Source organism: Typha angustifolia, chromosome 3 (assembly GCF_048772165.1).
Source record: "Typha angustifolia cultivar Huaian chromosome 3, ASM4877216v1, whole genome shotgun sequence".
NCBI classification, from domain to species: Eukaryota; Viridiplantae; Streptophyta; class Magnoliopsida; order Poales; family Typhaceae; genus Typha; species Typha angustifolia.
The window spans coordinates 8,071,672-8,089,430 of NC_133241.1; the positions used below are offsets into that span (position 1 = coordinate 8,071,672).

Genomic DNA, 17,759 nt, shown 5'->3' on the forward strand with positions numbered 1-17,759 from the left:
TTGATCCATTTGGAACATCACGATTTCGACGGGAGGAAATTTCTGCATTTCGAAATATATCTACTTCCATCTTTTAGCTGGATTTATCGAAGGCCGCAAGAAATCTTAAAAGGTGAGTATCTCGTCCACGAGGGTTAGAAACATGGTAGTGTAATATTTAGATATTGCTAACTTATTTTTAAAGATTTTTAGGTATAACATAACATATACTTTAGAGATGTTAACCGAAAGTTATTGATTGGGGGGCGGGGGGGGGGGGCAAATCTGAGTAGGATAGTTGTCAGGCAATTTCTTTTCAGGGCAGGAGGAACACTTTCCCCGAGAACTGTATACTCTATTATCCAACGACAAACTGGGGCGAGGATTGCCTTCCAGTTGAATACAGCTCGTTTCCTAGTAAGAAAAAGAAGAAGAAAGAATAAAAAGTATCAAAAGGTGCGGTGCATTTATAATATGATGAAGATGCCACTTACTTGTAATCCCTTCGAGTCAGATAGATGACGAAGTGGGACACGTGGTCCGCCGTGGAGGCGACATGGTGGATCCTCCCGGCTCATGAGTCATGGCTACTGTATTACAGCACTGTTAATAGGGACTTTTATGATATTACTCCCAATAGGAGGGGGCCTATATGTAAAAATGCTGCAGATTTATTATAAATTTTAGGAGTCATGATGACTAGTATCAATGGCGAGTTTTATAACAACAACTTTCATTCTGATTTTGGGCCTTTGAGGTGTGATAGGCTGATGGGCCTTTTCCTCTCGAGGCTTTAGAGCCTTGGAAAACTTGGCCCGCTCCATAAAGGCTAAGCTCAGCCACCTACTAAGCCCTCTTCTGTGTTCATCTTGGGCCATTTCCATTGTTCTTTCGTGAAAAGTTCCGCGCAGAGATGCGTGGCGCAGTGTGGAAGAGCGTGGCCGGATTAGGAGATTCTTCTTTGCAGCGCACCCAATTTGCTCTGCTTCATTCCACCCCCTTCTCCTCCTCCAAATGGAAGTCCAAATCATCCTCCATGGTACGTTTGTTATTCTTTATCATGCCCCATTCGTGCACTCAAGATGTTTGATGTTAGACCTAAGAGAGCAGTGTTGGAGAGAACAATACAGGAGCAGTGTAGGAATAGGAAATGTCTTAGTCCTTTTGATGCATCGCAGTTGTAGCACTTACTGTTTGAATTATGATCTGAATATCTTTCAGGATGGAGGAGGTGGTCAAGAATCATCCAAGGTATGATGAACTTGAACTTGGACTTACTGCATTATCTATGTAGATTGATTAAATCGTTTTTATTGAGTGGGAGGTGCCACTCAATAATTTTCCTCTTCCCTGTACCTTTAATGAGTGGCTGATGCAAATAGAACTGTATGATGTTACCTACCTAGTGATAAGAAAGGTTATTGAATTGATTGAGGTGAAAATTATTTTCCGGCAAAGAAAGCCTCTTGAGAGCATTTCAAATTACGTTAGTCATTGTCCAACACGCGACTCCTAGAAGAGTCCAGCTAAACTATGTCATTGTATCAATATTATTGTATCTAATAGGAGTAGGCTTTTGACAGACTTACCTCAGATATTCAGTTCGACAAAAGCGATCTGATGCAAAGAGTGCTCTTAAGAACCTACTTCTCAATGGCAAATCCTCAAAGCAGTATATTCAGGTAAAATCCTATGGTACTTCTGTCATTGTTTTACACCTCATTTTTTTGGATTGCAACTTAAAATCATGTCGTATGTGGTAATTATTAAAATTTACTTGCTTACATGAATAGATTGAATTTCATCCCATCATAACCCACCCGTGTGAATAGTTTCATCCCTTGTGAACATCATTGTGTTCCATGAGCCAAGCTTTCTTTTATCTTTTGTTTTATTTTTATTTTTCGTCCTGACATCTGAATTTCACTTATTAGGATGATTTTGATAAACATCACCAACCAAAGCGAACAGGCAAATCAAAGTTCCATCGTTCAAGTCTTAGAAAAAGCCAGTGTAACGCAAGCAAGCGTGAGTTTCCCTTAATATTCTCCAACTTTGTGCTGCTTTCAGTTTCCAACTTGTATTTGATCATATTGACTTTACAGCAGTGTTTATAACAAAGACTATGAATGTAGGCATCACTATCAACAAAATAGAATCTTATGTGAGGATACTCATCTAAAAGGAACATGAGTGAAGAAGTCCACTTTCTTATGGCAAACAACTGTACTCGTTAGAAATTTCCTCATAATTATGATTTCAATATGTGAATCATTGTAATTAAAATTTCTGATAGCTAAGTCTAGGAGCTGGGATCTTTTATGTTTCCAACTACATTGCTTTTACAAAATCAGATAATGAGGGAGTGTATTCTGTCCAGGTTGGCAGAACAAGAATAGCTTCAATCAAGAATATTGTGATGATCCTGGCACTCCATCCACCTTTGGTGGACAGAGATCCTTTACCTGGAATTGGTCAGCAGAAAACCTTCATTTCCAGAGTTCTTCGACAGGATTTGAATGGAGGGAGAATTCACAGTGGACTAAATCTGGAGAGAAATTCTGGAATGAAAGTGATGTTGAAGAAGAATCAAGCGATATAGATTTGCAAAGTCATAGAGTTACTCTTGGATTGCCAGCCAGTGGTCCCTTAAAGTTAGACGACCTTAAACGCGCGTAAGTCATGAGTATTTAATTATCTCGTTTTCCCTGTAAAATTAATCCTACAAATGCTTCTTGCTTCTTATATATTTGTTTTCATCATTCTTTTTATTGTCACAGTTTTCGTTCATCTGCTTTAAAGTGGCATCCTGACAAGCATCAAAGTTCTTCACAGGTTAGTCTATTTATCTTACAGTAATTTAGTTGGTTTCTTGAAAGTAGATAGTTGGGTTTTTCTTGAAAGTAGTTTATTGTTGTAATCCTTGTCATCACTATGCACCTTCTTCCATTGATTCATTTTGGCACTACTCAAAGTTGGAAAAGTTGCGTCAAGGAAGTAACAATTAGTTTCGGTCAGCTGTTAACATGAACTTGTAGAAACTGGTACCAAGATCCTGGCAAGTTAGATTAGGCAAGGAAATGGCCGAGTATTTCTACTGTGTTACTTGTGAACTTATATGCCATCGACTTCTGCTCCTGAACGAGGTGTGCAAATGCAGGCCGCCCTTGCCGAGGAAAGGTTCAAGCTCTGTGTTGATGCATACAACTCCCTGTCAAGCGCCTTAAAGCCGAGCTAAGTCCTGCTAATGATATTAATATACCTATGAATTAGACAGGCACCGTGAATTGAACATGTCCGAGTTTTAGCTGTTGATGGTATGGTTGGAGAGAGAGAGGCAAGAGAAGTATTCATGAAACACGGTGTGTTGCATAGCAGTTGCCATTCAAGTCAGAACGTTTCATAAATGTATTCATGAAATGAGCTTGAATTATAATGAGAAGTTTATAATTACTTGTTTGTGTGCAAGTCCCCATAGATGGCACGATTGCAAGCCACCTAATTTTGGTGGGCCCCTTTTATATCTTCTCCGCCGCAATAATCGCTATCAGATGTACACAACACACTTAAAATTAGACCGTACTGAAATGATTAGAAGCTTAGATATGGCTGTGTATAAAATATATATGCGCACGTCTGATGATTTTTCTTTTTGGAAATTATATTTTACCCCAGCTTTACCTTCTAATATTATGTTCAAATTGAAACCGTAATTTTTCTATTATGTTTTATCAAATTAAACATTGATATTAAGAAATACTCATTAGAAATAAAATTATAGAGAATCTAATAAGTTTTTTAATGCATATAATATAATACCGATTGGATTTCAAATAATAAAATTATAAATAAAAATTATTTTTGTGTCATATTTTTGCCATTTGAACTTTGATCGATATGTTTTTTTAAATACATTAAAAAAATTATCAAATTATCGTTAATTTTATATTTAATGAGTATTTTGAAATTTGATCTCTCATATTAATCAAATACATAATAAAATAACTGTTATACTTTAATTTAGACCATAAAAATAAAGTGATATGAATGAAACAATAAGTAATTACGTAAATCTAGACTTTAAACACGAGGTAAAATATATCTCATCTTGATTTTAGTACTTATTTCATATTAATACTCTTTTTCCAATAACAATAATAACAATATATAGTCCCAGAGCAATTAATCATGTGATTGTGATTGCATGAGAAAAAGACAAAGACTCTTGTTCTTCTACGGTTTATTTGGGTAACTGCTTCATAAATTTAAATTTGTAATCACGATATGAAAAAAGTTGCACACAAGGAGATTACGAAATTATTAATTACTAATGGTCATAATGCTTGGATCATTTAATTGTCTCTCCTAATGATATCATTATATCTCACAACAAAATTTTATGTATTTAATTCCATTTCAACTAAATTTTAGCCTTATTTTGTTTGACTATATAATACATTCATACTCTTTTGGGTGTTCAACTAAATGTTCGACGTCACCCATGATTTACAATGAGATTTGTGAGATAAATTATTCATTTGGACTCGGTATCAATTAAATGATTAATAGTTGATTTATTAGTGATTAGTTTCATACTATAAAATCGTCTCAATTTTGTTGACGTCTAGGAGACTCTAGCCCATGGGATCTCTACGTGGTCAACATGAAGATGACTTCAACTACAATTACCTCAGCGATGAGCAAACTAATTCCTGCAATCACATATATTTTCATTCTCAGGTTTCAAATAGATGGTTTCTTTCATAATTAATGTTCAAAATTACTTATTCATTTAATGCTGTATAACTTTGTGTCAATTTATCTATTTTGATCATATAATTTCATTCAAACATTACAATGATTTGTTCGTAGCTTGAATGAATAATTGTGAAATATCAAACTTTCAATCTATGATTTATTTTGAACTGTTCGACAATTTACTTAGAGAAAGTGCTAAATTGTTCAATTTTTTCGTTGACGTTTCAGATAAAATGCTGACTAAATTAGTAACTCAATAAAAAATTAAGACATCAAACAATTTGACATTTTTATCTTAAAGTAAAGCGTTGATGAATTCAACATTTCAGTCTAGGATTGACGACATGGATGATAAGCTGGTAAAATTAGAATATTTTTTTTTGTATTAAGTTTAAATTGTAGTACATTTTGATAAATAAAGTTCAAGTGAGTTAGTTTGGTCAAAAAAAACTCAATCAATCAAATGCACAGGCCCATGCACAGGAAAGGTTCATGCTCCGTGTTGATGCGTGGAACTCCCTGTCAAGTTCCATAAAGCACAGGTAATGAGCTAAGTGTTGTTAGTGGTATAAACTTACCTACTGATGAGTTGGACCAGTAGCAATATTTCTCATTAAACTTTTATAAGATGGGTGTAGTGTATGATAGTTGTGTCATGCATTCTTACATTTTATAGAAATGTATTGCTGGAATGAGTTTGAACTATCATTACAAATATATAAGAACTCTGTGTTTGTACCACAAATGCATTATTATGCTTGAACCAAGAGCAACGCAGCATAGTTGTTTGGAATGCATGGCATCGCGAATATTGCTAGGTAGATCATACAAGAAATAATGTGATGATTATTATTATTATTCTTATTGCTGACGGAATTGCCATACACTGATATTTTATTAAAATTCGAAGTCCTAAGTTCTAACACTTGCACAGTTTCGAATGACCATTGCCGGTCTCTTCTTTATTTACTTAAATTGTTTATTAAGTAATATTTCTATCTCCACCACTGCCTGCCACCTTCCTCACCGCATTAATTTAGCTCACCCGCTCGAACGCCGATCTTCGGCTTAACGCTCCGGAACCTCCTCACGTCCTCCACCGCTGCCTTCCGGAACATCCCCACGTCCGACGCTCCGATCACCATGTGGTACCCCCTCAGCTTGAGCTGCTCGGCGTCGTCGTGCGGCTTGCCGAAGCCCCCGAGATAGGGCCCACGGATGCCCTTCGCCGCCTGCCTGACGGCGAACACCCTCCTCTCCGTCTCCCTCACCACTTCCCTCACCTTGCGGTTCCCGGGGTCAAGCAGGTATCCCATGCTCGCGCTCAGGTCCAGCGGCCCCATTTGCACCACGTCGACGCCCTCGACGGCGGAGATCTCCTCGACCTGCGCCAACCCGGACGGCGTCTCCACCTGGCACATCACCAGCAAGTCCTCCTCGCACCTCGCGAGGTAGCCATCGTCAATGCCGTAGCCGGAGGCGCGGACGATGGAGTAGGCGTTGCCGCGAACACCACGCGGGGGGAAGCGGCAGTAGGAGACGGCGAGCTGGGCGGCGCGGGGCGACTCGATCCCAGGGAACATGAGGCCGTCGGGGCCGAGGTCGAGGGCCTTCTTCGCCCAGGTGGAGGTGGACTCCGGGAGGCGGATGACGACTGGGGTCTGGGTGGCGGCCAGGGCACGGAGGCAAGGGAGGGCATCGGAGATCCCCCCGGGGCCGTGCTCCATGTCGATGAGTACATAGTCGTAGCCGGCGAGGCCCGCGATCTCGGCAAAGGTCGGGGAGGAGCTCAGGAGGGAGAAGCCATATAGGGTCTCGCCGGCAGCGAGGCGGGACTTGAGTCTACGAGGGTTCAGACTCGAGCTCAGCTGCCCGGCTTCTTGAAACCGCGCGGCGGTCGCAGCAACGGGCTTGAGAGGGCGAAGAGAGGTTTTTATTTTGTTTTTGTGTGATAAGAGGAGAAATGAAGAGGGAGACTTAGAGGTAACAGTAGTTGTAGGAAAGAAGAGAAGGGAGTTGCTGTTGACGACGGCCATAGATCAACTCTCACTCTTCTTGTTCTTGCTAATGGAGAGGAGGCTGTTGAAGACATCCATCTTGTTCTGCAATCCTATTTATAACCACATTGGTAAGTCACATACGTACTCACGTTCCCTTCAATTGAAATCTCCACGTTGTTTCCCTAAATGGGATATCATAGTGCAGCAAGGCGGCTGGTCTTGTTTTGCATGAAAATCGTCAGAACCAAACGTTTTAAGGGTATCCCACTGATGGCGCCGTCTTGCTGTGGCTTCTCGCTCTTCCTTTCGTAATGACCTTCCAGTCTTCCACTTGCTTGCAGTCGTCGTTCGATGTTGACAATGTGACGAAAACAATAAAAAAGGTAAAGAAATCTAACTAAACGACTACAGTAGCTTCAAAATAGATCGACAGCCGTGAGTGACGTGCTCAGTGCGGGGGCTTGCTGATGTTTATCCACTTCCCATCAATCCCACCAATGTTGAATATTTGACGTCAGGATTCCAGAAGCAAAAAAAAAAGTTAAAAAACTTCGAATCGAACATAAATATAACGTTCTATTGTCTTACAACATTGTTAAGGAGCGTTTTTATATAGAATGAAGTCCATGGGACTCAAATTGCATTGAAATTTTGTTTAAAAAAAGTTTTGAAAATATATAAATTCGTATTCAGATTTTGGACATTAAATTATATTAATTGTTATATTGAGTATCGTTTTCTTTGTTTTCTATTGTTCTCACTCTCTTGAATCAGCAATGTTTCTTAACATTTTTATTAGAAAATCAACAAGATTGAGAAGGCTCTTTACTCAAATTCGCCGGCATTCGCTCATTACATGCTTCCTGCATCACCAAGTTAGGACATATGATAGTAAAACAAGAAGAGAGATCATTAATTTTCATTCCCTATTTTAATTTCTTCTTTTATGTATCCTCATATTTATTTTTGATAATTCTAGCTCATGTTCAAGTTGAATAGGGATTTTGGCAGTCTTCTATTTTGCTGCTTCTTGTTTCCTTCCTTTGCCTTGACGTGGATGATTCTTAATTTAATATTTATTATGAGATGCCGTTTCATACTTTTGTTAGATCTCTCTTATATCTCTATAAGTAGTGCACCTTCGCTCAGGTATCTCTACTATACTACTATACTACTACTCTACACATCATCATGACATCTTCTTCACTACCCTTATCATCACCTCCACCACCTTCAAGATCTGAAAAGATTAACTTTTACTTATGCTATGTTATTCTCGTTGTCAACCAGATGATGTACACTGGATTATATATTATATCCAAAGCTGCTTTTAACCGCGGCATGAGCACCATTGTGTTCATCGTCTATCGACAAGCTGCTGGATCTATCTTGTTGCTTCCATTTGCTATAGCTTTCAGAAGGTGATTACTGCCATCTTTAATTATTTTAACAGCTGCTATATCTTTAGTACTAATTTTATTTGCTAATGGTGTTAGGAAAACATTCATGAAACTCACATTCTCGGAACTGTGGAAGGTTTTCTCACTTGCACTCTTTGGGTATGTTATAAGGTCCCTTCTACCAACAAACTAATTAATTTGATGCACTTTCTCTAACTTCTTAATCGTTTTTCAGGATCACGTTAAATATAGAGTTCTCTTATGCCAGTCTGAAATACACTTCGGCAACACTGGCCTCAGCATTGACAAACTCAGTACCAGTCCTGACGTTCTGTTTCGCACTACTTTTCCGGTAAGCTATCTTTTCTATAGAATTCTTTTCTTAATAGATAATAACTTAATCATAAAGTAGATTTAAAGGAAACAAGCTCTCGTCGATATATAGAATAGATAATTAGGCTAACCATCCTAAAATGATAGACCACAATAAATTTAAACGGTCCATCAAATATCAAACTCTAGCCCCTAGGTGGGCTATCAAGATATATTACGTGAGAGGTGTTCATTCTACCCTCCATGACCCTCTCCCTTTTTATTTCTAAGTCGGCTTGTACACCTTTATACTTCAAATTGGGCAAAAGAAAGAATAACATTACTTTGACGCTTGTTTTTTTTTTTTTTTCTTCTTCTCTTTGCTTTATCTTTTGGTCTTCAAAAGCTGGGCTTCCAAAACGAAGCCACGGCTTAATTTTAATATCTGAAAGTTAAGCACCATGCGGGCTGTCTATTCAACTGATTTAGCCTGTGACAATTGATATAGGCTTGCTGTGGAAAACATAAGCAACTAACCTTGTATTTGGTGATTGATTTGCATATATATATGTATATGTACATGAAGAACAGAGAAGATCAAATTGAAGAGCTCTTCAGGGATAGCCAAAGCTACTGGGATTGCTGTCAGCATAGCAGGGATCTTTGTCATTGCATTATATGGGGGACCTTTGATAAAGCCTTTGAGCCATCATCATGTTCTTGGCCAGAGTAGCATCTCCACCACTCACTCTAACGCATGGCTCAAGGGCTCCCTGCTTATGACCTTATCTTGCATCTGTTGGTCATTGTGGCTTGTCGTACAGGTTGAGTGGATCTACAAAACTTCTTCTGACGTGTCCTTGTAATAATTTTTGCAGTTAGATCTTTTGAACTATTGTCTATTTTTATAATATTCTCTTAATATTTTGTGTGATACTTTGTCCCTCTTAACTATAGTTAGTTGTTAATTAGATTTTCTTTTCCAAATCAATATTCTACCTTATAAGAATAATTTTAATTTTATTTTAAATTAAAAAAAAAAAAGAGACAAGTTAAGAATAAATTAATATTATCAGAGAAATTAGATAGTTGAGGAGGACAAGGTGTGATAAAATATAAATAAGAAAATCTATATAAAAAATTAGCTGTAGTTCAGGTTCTACTTGAAACTAACCCTAATTAATACTCAAACTTGTTCATCTGCGTGCAGAGTATATACCTAACAGAGTTTCCTTCCAAACTCCTTTTGACAACTCTGCAATGTACATTTAGTGCACTGCAGTCACTGTGTGCTGCATTGGTGCTTGAAAGAGATTTCGCCAAGTGGAAACTGGGATTTGACGTGGGATTAATTGCAGTCGTGTATTCTGTAAGCACATCAATTGCATGGATAAATAGTATGGATAAGTATATATATATCTCCTTGGATTAACCATTATTTTTTACGACTTCTTTTGTGCAGGGATTCGTCCAAGCTCTTACGTTTTACTTGCAGACTTGGTGCATCGAGAAGAAAGGCGCCGTGTTCTACGCATTGTCATTCCCATTGGCTTTGGTGTTTACCATTATAGCGGAGACTTTTTTCTTAGGGGAGGCAGTTCACTTAGGAAGGTAATAAAATTTAGAAAAATTTATGTTTTACTTCTATTATCATTCATATCTTTATAAGATTGATATTTAATATTTAAGAATACTTTTGAGAGATTAAAAACAATAATATGTATCTATTGAATGATAATCAAAGCAAAATGTAAGGTGTTTTTGATAAATTATCTTCAATATTATGTTTCGGCTAACTGGACTAATGCTTTTGAACATGCATGCAGTATCTTAGGTGGAATTTTTCTAACAGTTGGCCTTTACTCCGTTATGTGGGGTAAAAACAAAGACTACGTTAAAAGTCAACTGCCAGCAGAGAACCTGCAAGAATCAAGAGATGCATCTTTTGGGTGACAGTTTTGTGCGACAGAATTCATACTTGATTTAGGTAAAACAAATTCCTACGTCCGTCCAATAGACAATAGCTCAGAAGCATATCCAGTGCTGGTTTATGTTACCATTGATTCAGAACAGCTGCTCAGAATAACTGATTTAACTGTTTTGCAACTTCTTCAGATAATAATAATAATGCCAAATTAACAGGCAACAATATGTACTCAAGAAGAATTACATCAAACATAGATCATGAGAGATTGATACGATTCGACATAACCACAACTGTCTGTGCATCATTTATTCATATCTATATACCAACCCTATTTTTGCGCACTTCAATGTATGGATATAATCAAGTGTCCACTTGTAATAAACATGAAATGATATCTGTGATCACCAATGCTGCTAGAGAGAGGATTGACAGGAGGATCACAGTAAGTCGAAATGTACCAGCATTGGCCTAAATAAAGCTAAATTTGAAAAGAAGGAACAGATACAAGAATTTGAGCTGAGATGGTTCGATGCCTAATTTGAAAAAAAAGAGCTGATTTACAACGGAGCACATTATACCCAATACAATAACAGAGGTACCTTCAGTTGTGAGACAGTACAAACAAGAGGCTTAATCCTACAATACTTTCTGTTCAAGACGACAGCTTAGAATGTTCTGAAGCTTGCATTTGTACAATCTGTCAAAGTATCATCCATCATTGGTTTTCTTTACTTTAAGATCAACCTCTAATTCTTTGTACTTTACTTCTAATGCTAATCGTTCATTCCCAAGCTTTATACTTTCATTCTCCATCCTCATCTTCTGCAGTTCTCTGTCCTTTTTCTTACTGAATCGCAGCCACTTGAAACGACGTTTTTCTAGCTCCATTATCTGAACTTCAATTTGCAAGTGCCGCTCCTCAAGCTGAAGCAAATGAGAACTCACCAATTGCTTCTGCCTCAACATGGTATTAGATCCTTCTGGAAAAGCTTGGTTCATATCAACATTAATGCCCTGGGTATGAGACCTTCCCGTATAGTCCTGCAAACATGTCGATTGGCCAAAACCTGCATCTTCATGGTCCCCTCCACACTTCAACCTTTTCGGGAAGCATGATCCTGCCCTATCACCGTGCAACACATGATGCTCTTCAGCATTATCTTCCTCGTCATCACTATCAGCACTTTGATCATCTTCATTTGTATCTTCATTTAGACCCCTCCTAGGGTCATGCTCATCTCTACTTCTAAGAGCCAACTGCAGTGAACGCTGAAGTGCTGGATCAGCTGGTAAATTCAACCGGTTACCATTATGGTATGAGCACATCTCCTCATAGAAAAGATGCTTCGAGCTCAAAATCTTCCTTACATCATCCTTTAACTTATCAGAAAGGTGTTCCATATGATCCATAAGTGCTGGATTCTCCACAACCTTACACGATGTGCCCCTACCAAGAATATCCGTAAGCCTCTTATATCTCTTATTGAGATCATTAAACTTGTCTTCGCACTGTTGAGGCGACACATAACAGCCCCTCTTAGCCATAACTTTTGATATCGACTTCCACTTCCCTTTCTTCTGCAATATCGCATGCTTCCTCCTCCCTCCACTGTTACAATCAGATGCAACATCCTCTCCTATATAAGAAACAGCAGTTATCAAAAGTCTAACCATTCCATCAGTCCACTTCATCCGCTGCCATGGGAAGCCCTTGTTCCCCTTTTCATTATGACTGTCGATGCCGTCCTCTGTGAGGCTTGGTTCATCTTCCTCACTCATATAATTCTTTCCACGCTCTCCTTTGTTGTAGTCCACGAAAGGAACTGGTGGATGCTGATCGCATTCATGCATGTGATTCATTGACAATGGGAAAGTATCATGCATTGGTGGATGAACCATCGAGCCCTGGTGGTGCTGGGAATGGCTTACTTGCTGCTGGGGTTGGTGAAAGTGTGGGTGTGATGGATGGGGGAGATGCATGTGCATGGATCCTTGCAAGTCCAGGGCACCATATGAAGCCCCTGGGATCATGCTTCCAGTTGGTATATTTCCCTCCATCTGATGTCCCCGAACAAATTTAGGTACCAAAACTATCAATTACTTCTTCTTCCTCTTAAGATCTCACTATAGATATATTGACAAACTTTTTTTTTTTTGACTAATCAGGCCACAGCCCCTGTTTCATTGAAACTTAATTAGCGGTGATCTTCCACCGAGATACACCACAAAATCAGAAACAAGAAAACCTGTTACAGCAAATGGACCATCCAGCCCTGCTAACAGCTGATATATTGACAAACTGCATTGGTTCAAGCCCTCTCAAATAAATCATTCAGCAATTTAAAGAAACTAAGTAAAGGTTTTGCATTTCTGAAGCTCCTACTGGTTCCCGACTACTCTTAGAACAGATCTTGAAGCTTAGATCAAATCCTACTCGGATATGGCATCACGGAAGAAAGAACCAGACGAAGATTCCAAATTTATGCAAAATGAGAGCAAAACTACCATACCACACAACAAGCACACTATGATCAAGCTCGGCAGCAAACATTCAAAAGAGATTTTCCTACTCCAACTGCAGATTTCTTCACAAAAATCTGAACCCACCTCCAAAACTAGTATCAATGGCGAGTTTTATAACAACAACTTTCATTCTGATTTTGGGCCTTTGAGGTGTGATAGGCTGATGGGCCTTTTCCTCTCGAGGCTTTAGAGCCTTGGAAAACTTGGCCCGCTCCATAAAGGCTAAGCTCAGCCACCTACTAAGCCCTCTTCTGTGTTCATCTTGGGCCATTTCCATTGTTCTTTCGTGAAAAGTTCCGCGCAGAGATGCGTGGCGCAGTGTGGAAGAGCGTGGCCGGATTAGGAGATTCTTCTTTGCAGCGCACCCAATTTGCTCTGCTTCATTCCACCCCCTTCTCCTCCTCCAAATGGAAGTCCAAATCATCCTCCATGGTACGTTTGTTATTCTTTATCATGCCCCATTCGTGCACTCAAGATGTTTGATGTTAGACCTAAGAGAGCAGTGTTGGAGAGAACAATACAGGAGCAGTGTAGGAATAGGAAATGTCTTAGTCCTTTTGATGCATCGCAGTTGTAGCACTTACTGTTTGAATTATGATCTGAATATCTTTCAGGATGGAGGAGGTGGTCAAGAATCATCCAAGGTATGATGAACTTGAACTTGGACTTACTGCATTATCTATGTAGATTGATTAAATCGTTTTTATTGAGTGGGAGGTGCCACTCAATAATTTTCCTCTTCCCTGTACCTTTAATGAGTGGCTGATGCAAATAGAACTGTATGATGTTACCTACCTAGTGATAAGAAAGGTTATTGAATTGATTGAGGTGAAAATTATTTTCCGGCAAAGAAAGCCTCTTGAGAGCATTTCAAATTACGTTAGTCATTGTCCAACACGCGACTCCTAGAAGAGTCCAGCTAAACTATGTCATTGTATCAATATTATTGTATCTAATAGGAGTAGGCTTTTGACAGACTTACCTCAGATATTCAGTTCGACAAAAGCGATCTGATGCAAAGAGTGCTCTTAAGAACCTACTTCTCAATGGCAAATCCTCAAAGCAGTATATTCAGGTAAAATCCTATGGTACTTCTGTCATTGTTTTACACCTCATTTTTTTGGATTGCAACTTAAAATCATGTCGCATGTGGTAATTATTAAAATTTACTTGCTTACATGAATAGATTGAATTTCATCCCATCATAACCCACCCGTGTGAATAGTTTCATCCCTTGTGAACATCATTGTGTTCCATGAGCCAAGCTTTCTTTTATCTTTTGTTTTATTTTTATTTTTCGTCCCGACATCTGAATTTCACTTATTAGGATGATTTTGATAAACATCACCAACCAAAGCGAACAGGCAAATCAAAGTTCCATCGTTCAAGTCTTAGAAAAAGCCAGTGTAACGCAAGCAAGCGTGAGTTTCCCTTAATATTCTCCAACTTTGTGCTGCTTTCAGTTTCCAACTTGTATTTGATCATATTGACTTTACAGCAGTGTTTATAACAAAGACTATGAATGTAGGCATCACTATCAACAAAATAGAATCTTATGTGAGGATACTCATCTAAAAGGAACATGAGTGAAGAAGTCCACTTTCTTATGGCAAACAACTGTACTCGTTAGAAATTTCCTCATAATTATGATTTCAATATGTGAATCATTGTAATTAAAATTTCTGATAGCTAAGTCTAGGAGCTGGGATCTTTTATGTTTCCAACTACATTGCTTTTACAAAATCAGATAATGAGGGAGTGTATTCTGTCCAGGTTGGCAGAACAAGAATAGCTTCAATCAAGAATATTGTGATGATCCTGGCACTCCATCCACCTTTGGTGGACAGAGATCCTTTACCTGGAATTGGTCAGCAAAAAACCTTCATTTCCAGAGTTCTTCGACAGGATTTGAATGGAGGGAGAATTCACAGTGGACTAAATCTAGAGAGAAATTCTGGAATGAAAGTGATGTTGAAGAAGAATCAAGCGATATAGATTTGCAAAGTCATAGAGTTACTCTTGGATTGCCAGCCAGTGGCCCCTTAAAGTTAGACGACCTTAAACGCGCGTAAGTCATGAGTATTTAATTATCTCGTTTTCCCTGTAAAATTAATCCTACAAATGCTTCTTGCTTCTTATATATTTGTTTTCATCATTCTTTTTATTGTCACAGTTTTCGTTCATCTGCTTTAAAGTGGCATCCTGACAAGCATCAAAGTTCTTCACAGGTTAGTCTATTTATCTTACAGTAATTTAGTTGGTTTCTTGAAAGTAGATAGTTGGGTTTTTCTTGAAAGTAGTTTATTGTTGTAATCCTTGTCATCACTATGCACCTTCTTCCATTGATTCATTTTGGCACTACTCAAAGTTGGAAAAGTTGCGTCAAGGAAGTAACAATTAGTTTCGGTCAGCTGTTAACATGAACTTGTAGAAACTGGTACCAAGATCCTGGCAAGTTAGATTAGGCAAGGAAATGGCCGAGTATTTCTACTGTGTTACTTGTGAACTTATATGCCATCGACTTCTGCTCCTGAACGAGGTGTGCAAATGCAGGCCGCCCTTGCCGAGGAAAGGTTCAAGCTCTGTGTTGATGCATACAACTCCCTGTCAAGCGCCTTAAAGCCGAGCTAAGTCCTGCTAATGATATTAATATACCTATGAATTAGACAGGCACCGTGAATTGAACATGTCCGAGTTTTAGCTGTTGATGGTATGGTTGGAGAGAGAGAGGCAAGAGAAGTATTCATGAAACACGGTGTGTTGCATAGCAGTTGCCATTCAAGTCAGAACGTTTCATAAATGTATTCATGAAATGAGCTTGAATTATAATGAGAAGTTTATAATTACTTGTTTGTGTGCAAGTCCCCATAGATGGCACGATTGCAAGCCACCTAATTTTGGTGGGCCCCTTTTATATCTTCTCCGCCGCAATAATCGCTATCAGATGTACACAACACACTTAAAATTAGACCGTACTGAAATGATTAGAAGCTTAGATATGGCTGTGTATAAAATATATATGCGCACGTCTGATGATTTTTCTTTTTGGAAATTATATTTTACCCCAGCTTTACCTTCTAATATTATGTTCAAATTGAAACCGTAATTTTTCTATTATGTTTTATCAAATTAAACATTGATATTAAGAAATACTCATTAGAAATAAAATTATAGAGAATCTAATAAGTTTTTTAATGCATATAATATAATACCGATTGGATTTCAAATAATAAAATTATAAATAAAAATTATTTTTGTGTCATATTTTTGCCATTTGAACTTTGATCGATATGTTTTTTTAAATACATTAAAAAAATTATCAAATTATCGTTAATTTTATATTTAATGAGTATTTTGAAATTTGATCTCTCATATTAATCAAATACATAATAAAATAACTGTTATACTTTAATTTAGACCATAAAAATAAAGTGATATGAATGAAACAATAAGTAATTACGTAAATCTAGACTTTAAACACGAGGTAAAATATATCTCATCTTGATTTTAGTACTTATTTCATATTAATACTCTTTTTCCAATAACAATAATAACAATATATAGTCCCAGAGCAATTAATCATGTGATTGTGATTGCATGAGAAAAAGACAAAGACTCTTGTTCTTCTACGGTTTATTTGGGTAACTGCTTCATAAATTTAAATTTGTAATCACGATATGAAAAAAGTTGCACACAAGGAGATTACGAAATTATTAATTACTAATGGTCATAATGCTTGGATCATTTAATTGTCTCTCCTAATGATATCATTATATCTCACAACAAAATTTTATGTATTTAATTCCATTTCAACTAAATTTTAGCCTTATTTTGTTTGACTATATAATACATTCATACTCTTTTGGGTGTTCAACTAAATGTTCGACGTCACCCATGATTTACAATGAGATTTGTGAGATAAATTATTCATTTGGACTCGGTATCAATTAAATGATTAATAGTTGATTTATTAGTGATTAGTTTCATACTATAAAATCGTCTCAATTTTGTTGACGTCTAGGAGACTCTAGCCCATGGGATCTCTACGTGGTCAACATGAAGATGACTTCAACTACAATTACCTCAGCGATGAGCAAACTAATTCCTGCAATCACATATATTTTCATTCTCAGGTTTCAAATAGATGGTTTCTTTCATAATTAATGTTCAAAATTACTTATTCATTTAATGCTGTATAACTTTGTGTCAATTTATCTATTTTGATCATATAATTTCATTCAAACATTACAATGATTTGTTCGTAGCTTGAATGAATAATTGTGAAATATCAAACTTTCAATCTATGATTTATTTTGAACTGTTCGACAATTTACTTAGAGAAAGTGCTAAATTGTTCAATTTTTTCGTTGACGTTTCAGATAAAATGCTGACTAAATTAGTAACTCAATAAAAAATTAAGACATCAAACAATTTGACATTTTTATCTTAAAGTAAAGCGTTGATGAATTCAACATTTCAGTCTAGGATTGACGACATGGATGATAAGCTGGTAAAATTAGAATATTTTTTTTTGTATTAAGTTTAAATTGTAGTACATTTTGATAAATAAAGTTCAAGTGAGTTAGTTTGGTCAAAAAAAACTCAATCAATCAAATGCACAGGCCCATGCACAGGAAAGGTTCATGCTCCGTGTTGATGCGTGGAACTCCCTGTCAAGTTCCATAAAGCACAGGTAATGAGCTAAGTGTTGTTAGTGGTATAAACTTACCTACTGATGAGTTGGACCAGTAGCAATATTTCTCATTAAACTTTTATAAGATGGGTGTAGTGTATGATAGTTGTGTCATGCATTCTTACATTTTATAGAAATGTATTGCTGGAATGAGTTTGAACTATCAT

At 37.4% G+C, this 17,759-nt stretch overlaps 5 protein-coding genes across 6 annotated transcripts; 3 read left to right on the plus strand and 2 right to left on the minus strand.

Annotated features, from left to right (window-relative positions):
* Positions 1 to 712: 712 nt before the first annotated feature.
* LOC140779173 (uncharacterized) lies at positions 713 to 3,434 on the plus strand. 2 transcript variants are annotated; one of them, XM_073124168.1, is made up of 7 exons: positions 713 to 1,018; positions 1,201 to 1,230; positions 1,563 to 1,661; positions 1,914 to 2,007; positions 2,360 to 2,654; positions 2,760 to 2,814; positions 2,955 to 3,130. In XM_073124168.1, the coding sequence occupies exons 1-7, from the start codon at positions 893 to 895 to the stop codon at positions 2,985 to 2,987; spliced, it is 732 nt and encodes a 243-aa protein (XP_072980269.1). In that variant the 5' UTR covers positions 713 to 892; the 3' UTR covers positions 2,988 to 3,130. The 2 variants fall into 2 exon arrangements, with proteins under 2 accessions (XP_072980269.1, XP_072980261.1); XM_073124160.1 differs by lacking the exon at positions 2,955 to 3,130 and adding an exon at positions 3,140 to 3,434 and having other exon boundaries at positions 721 to 1,018.
* A 2,129-nt stretch (positions 3,435 to 5,563) lies between these two features.
* LOC140779162 (uncharacterized) lies at positions 5,564 to 6,824 on the minus strand. Its single transcript, XM_073124149.1, has one exon. It carries the CDS (start codon positions 6,771 to 6,773, stop codon positions 5,769 to 5,771), a length of 1,005 nt encoding a protein of 334 aa, XP_072980250.1. The 5' UTR covers positions 6,774 to 6,824; the 3' UTR covers positions 5,564 to 5,768.
* Positions 6,825 to 7,925: 1,101 nt separating this feature from the next.
* LOC140779154 (WAT1-related protein At5g64700-like) lies at positions 7,926 to 10,598 on the plus strand. The gene is made up of 7 exons (XM_073124139.1): positions 7,926 to 8,158; positions 8,234 to 8,296; positions 8,373 to 8,489; positions 9,036 to 9,273; positions 9,660 to 9,818; positions 9,912 to 10,060; positions 10,276 to 10,598. Exons 1-7 carry the CDS (start codon positions 7,929 to 7,931, stop codon positions 10,400 to 10,402), a joined length of 1,083 nt encoding a protein of 360 aa, XP_072980240.1. The 5' UTR covers positions 7,926 to 7,928; the 3' UTR covers positions 10,403 to 10,598.
* Positions 10,599 to 10,718: 120 nt separating this feature from the next.
* On the minus strand, positions 10,719 to 12,434 carry LOC140779144 (uncharacterized). The gene has a single exon (XM_073124129.1). The coding sequence runs from the start codon at positions 12,432 to 12,434 to the stop codon at positions 11,085 to 11,087; it is 1,350 nt and encodes a 449-aa protein (XP_072980230.1). The 3' UTR covers positions 10,719 to 11,084.
* Positions 12,435 to 13,198: 764 nt separating this feature from the next.
* On the plus strand, positions 13,199 to 15,747 carry LOC140779188 (uncharacterized). The gene is made up of 7 exons (XM_073124179.1): positions 13,199 to 13,331; positions 13,514 to 13,543; positions 13,876 to 13,974; positions 14,227 to 14,320; positions 14,673 to 14,967; positions 15,073 to 15,127; positions 15,453 to 15,747. The coding sequence occupies exons 1-7, from the start codon at positions 13,206 to 13,208 to the stop codon at positions 15,528 to 15,530; spliced, it is 777 nt and encodes a 258-aa protein (XP_072980280.1). The 5' UTR covers positions 13,199 to 13,205; the 3' UTR covers positions 15,531 to 15,747.
* The last annotated feature ends 2,012 nt before the right edge of the window (positions 15,748 to 17,759 follow it).

What these genes read in the sequence shown, in the direction of transcription:
- LOC140779162 (XM_073124149.1), bottom strand. Translation starts at nt 6,773, where the DNA reads ATGGCCGTCGTCAACAGCAACTCCCTTCTCTTCTTTCCTACAACTACT.
- LOC140779173 (XM_073124160.1), top strand. Translation starts at nt 893, where the DNA reads ATGCGTGGCGCAGTGTGGAAGAGCGTGGCCGGATTAGGAGATTCTTCT. An exon ending in GTGGTCAAGAATCATCCAAG is followed by an intron (nt 1,231 to 1,562) that starts GTATGATGAACT and finishes GGCTTTTGACAG; the next exon opens with ACTTACCTCAGATATTCAGT. An exon ending in CCTCAAAGCAGTATATTCAG is followed by an intron (nt 1,662 to 1,913) that starts GTAAAATCCTAT and finishes TTCACTTATTAG; the next exon opens with GATGATTTTGATAAACATCA.
- LOC140779154 (XM_073124139.1), top strand. Translation starts at nt 7,929, where the DNA reads ATGACATCTTCTTCACTACCCTTATCATCACCTCCACCACCTTCAAGA. An exon ending in TTTGCTATAGCTTTCAGAAG is followed by an intron (nt 8,159 to 8,233) that starts GTGATTACTGCC and finishes TAATGGTGTTAG; the next exon opens with GAAAACATTCATGAAACTCA. An exon ending in TGTTTCGCACTACTTTTCCG is followed by an intron (nt 8,490 to 9,035) that starts GTAAGCTATCTT and finishes ATGTACATGAAG; the next exon opens with AACAGAGAAGATCAAATTGA.
- LOC140779188 (XM_073124179.1), top strand. Translation starts at nt 13,206, where the DNA reads ATGCGTGGCGCAGTGTGGAAGAGCGTGGCCGGATTAGGAGATTCTTCT. An exon ending in TTAGACGACCTTAAACGCGC is followed by an intron (nt 14,968 to 15,072) that starts GTAAGTCATGAG and finishes TTATTGTCACAG; the next exon opens with TTTTCGTTCATCTGCTTTAA. An exon ending in AGCATCAAAGTTCTTCACAG is followed by an intron (nt 15,128 to 15,452) that starts GTTAGTCTATTT and finishes GTGCAAATGCAG; the next exon opens with GCCGCCCTTGCCGAGGAAAG.
- LOC140779144 (XM_073124129.1), bottom strand. Translation starts at nt 12,434, where the DNA reads ATGGAGGGAAATATACCAACTGGAAGCATGATCCCAGGGGCTTCATAT.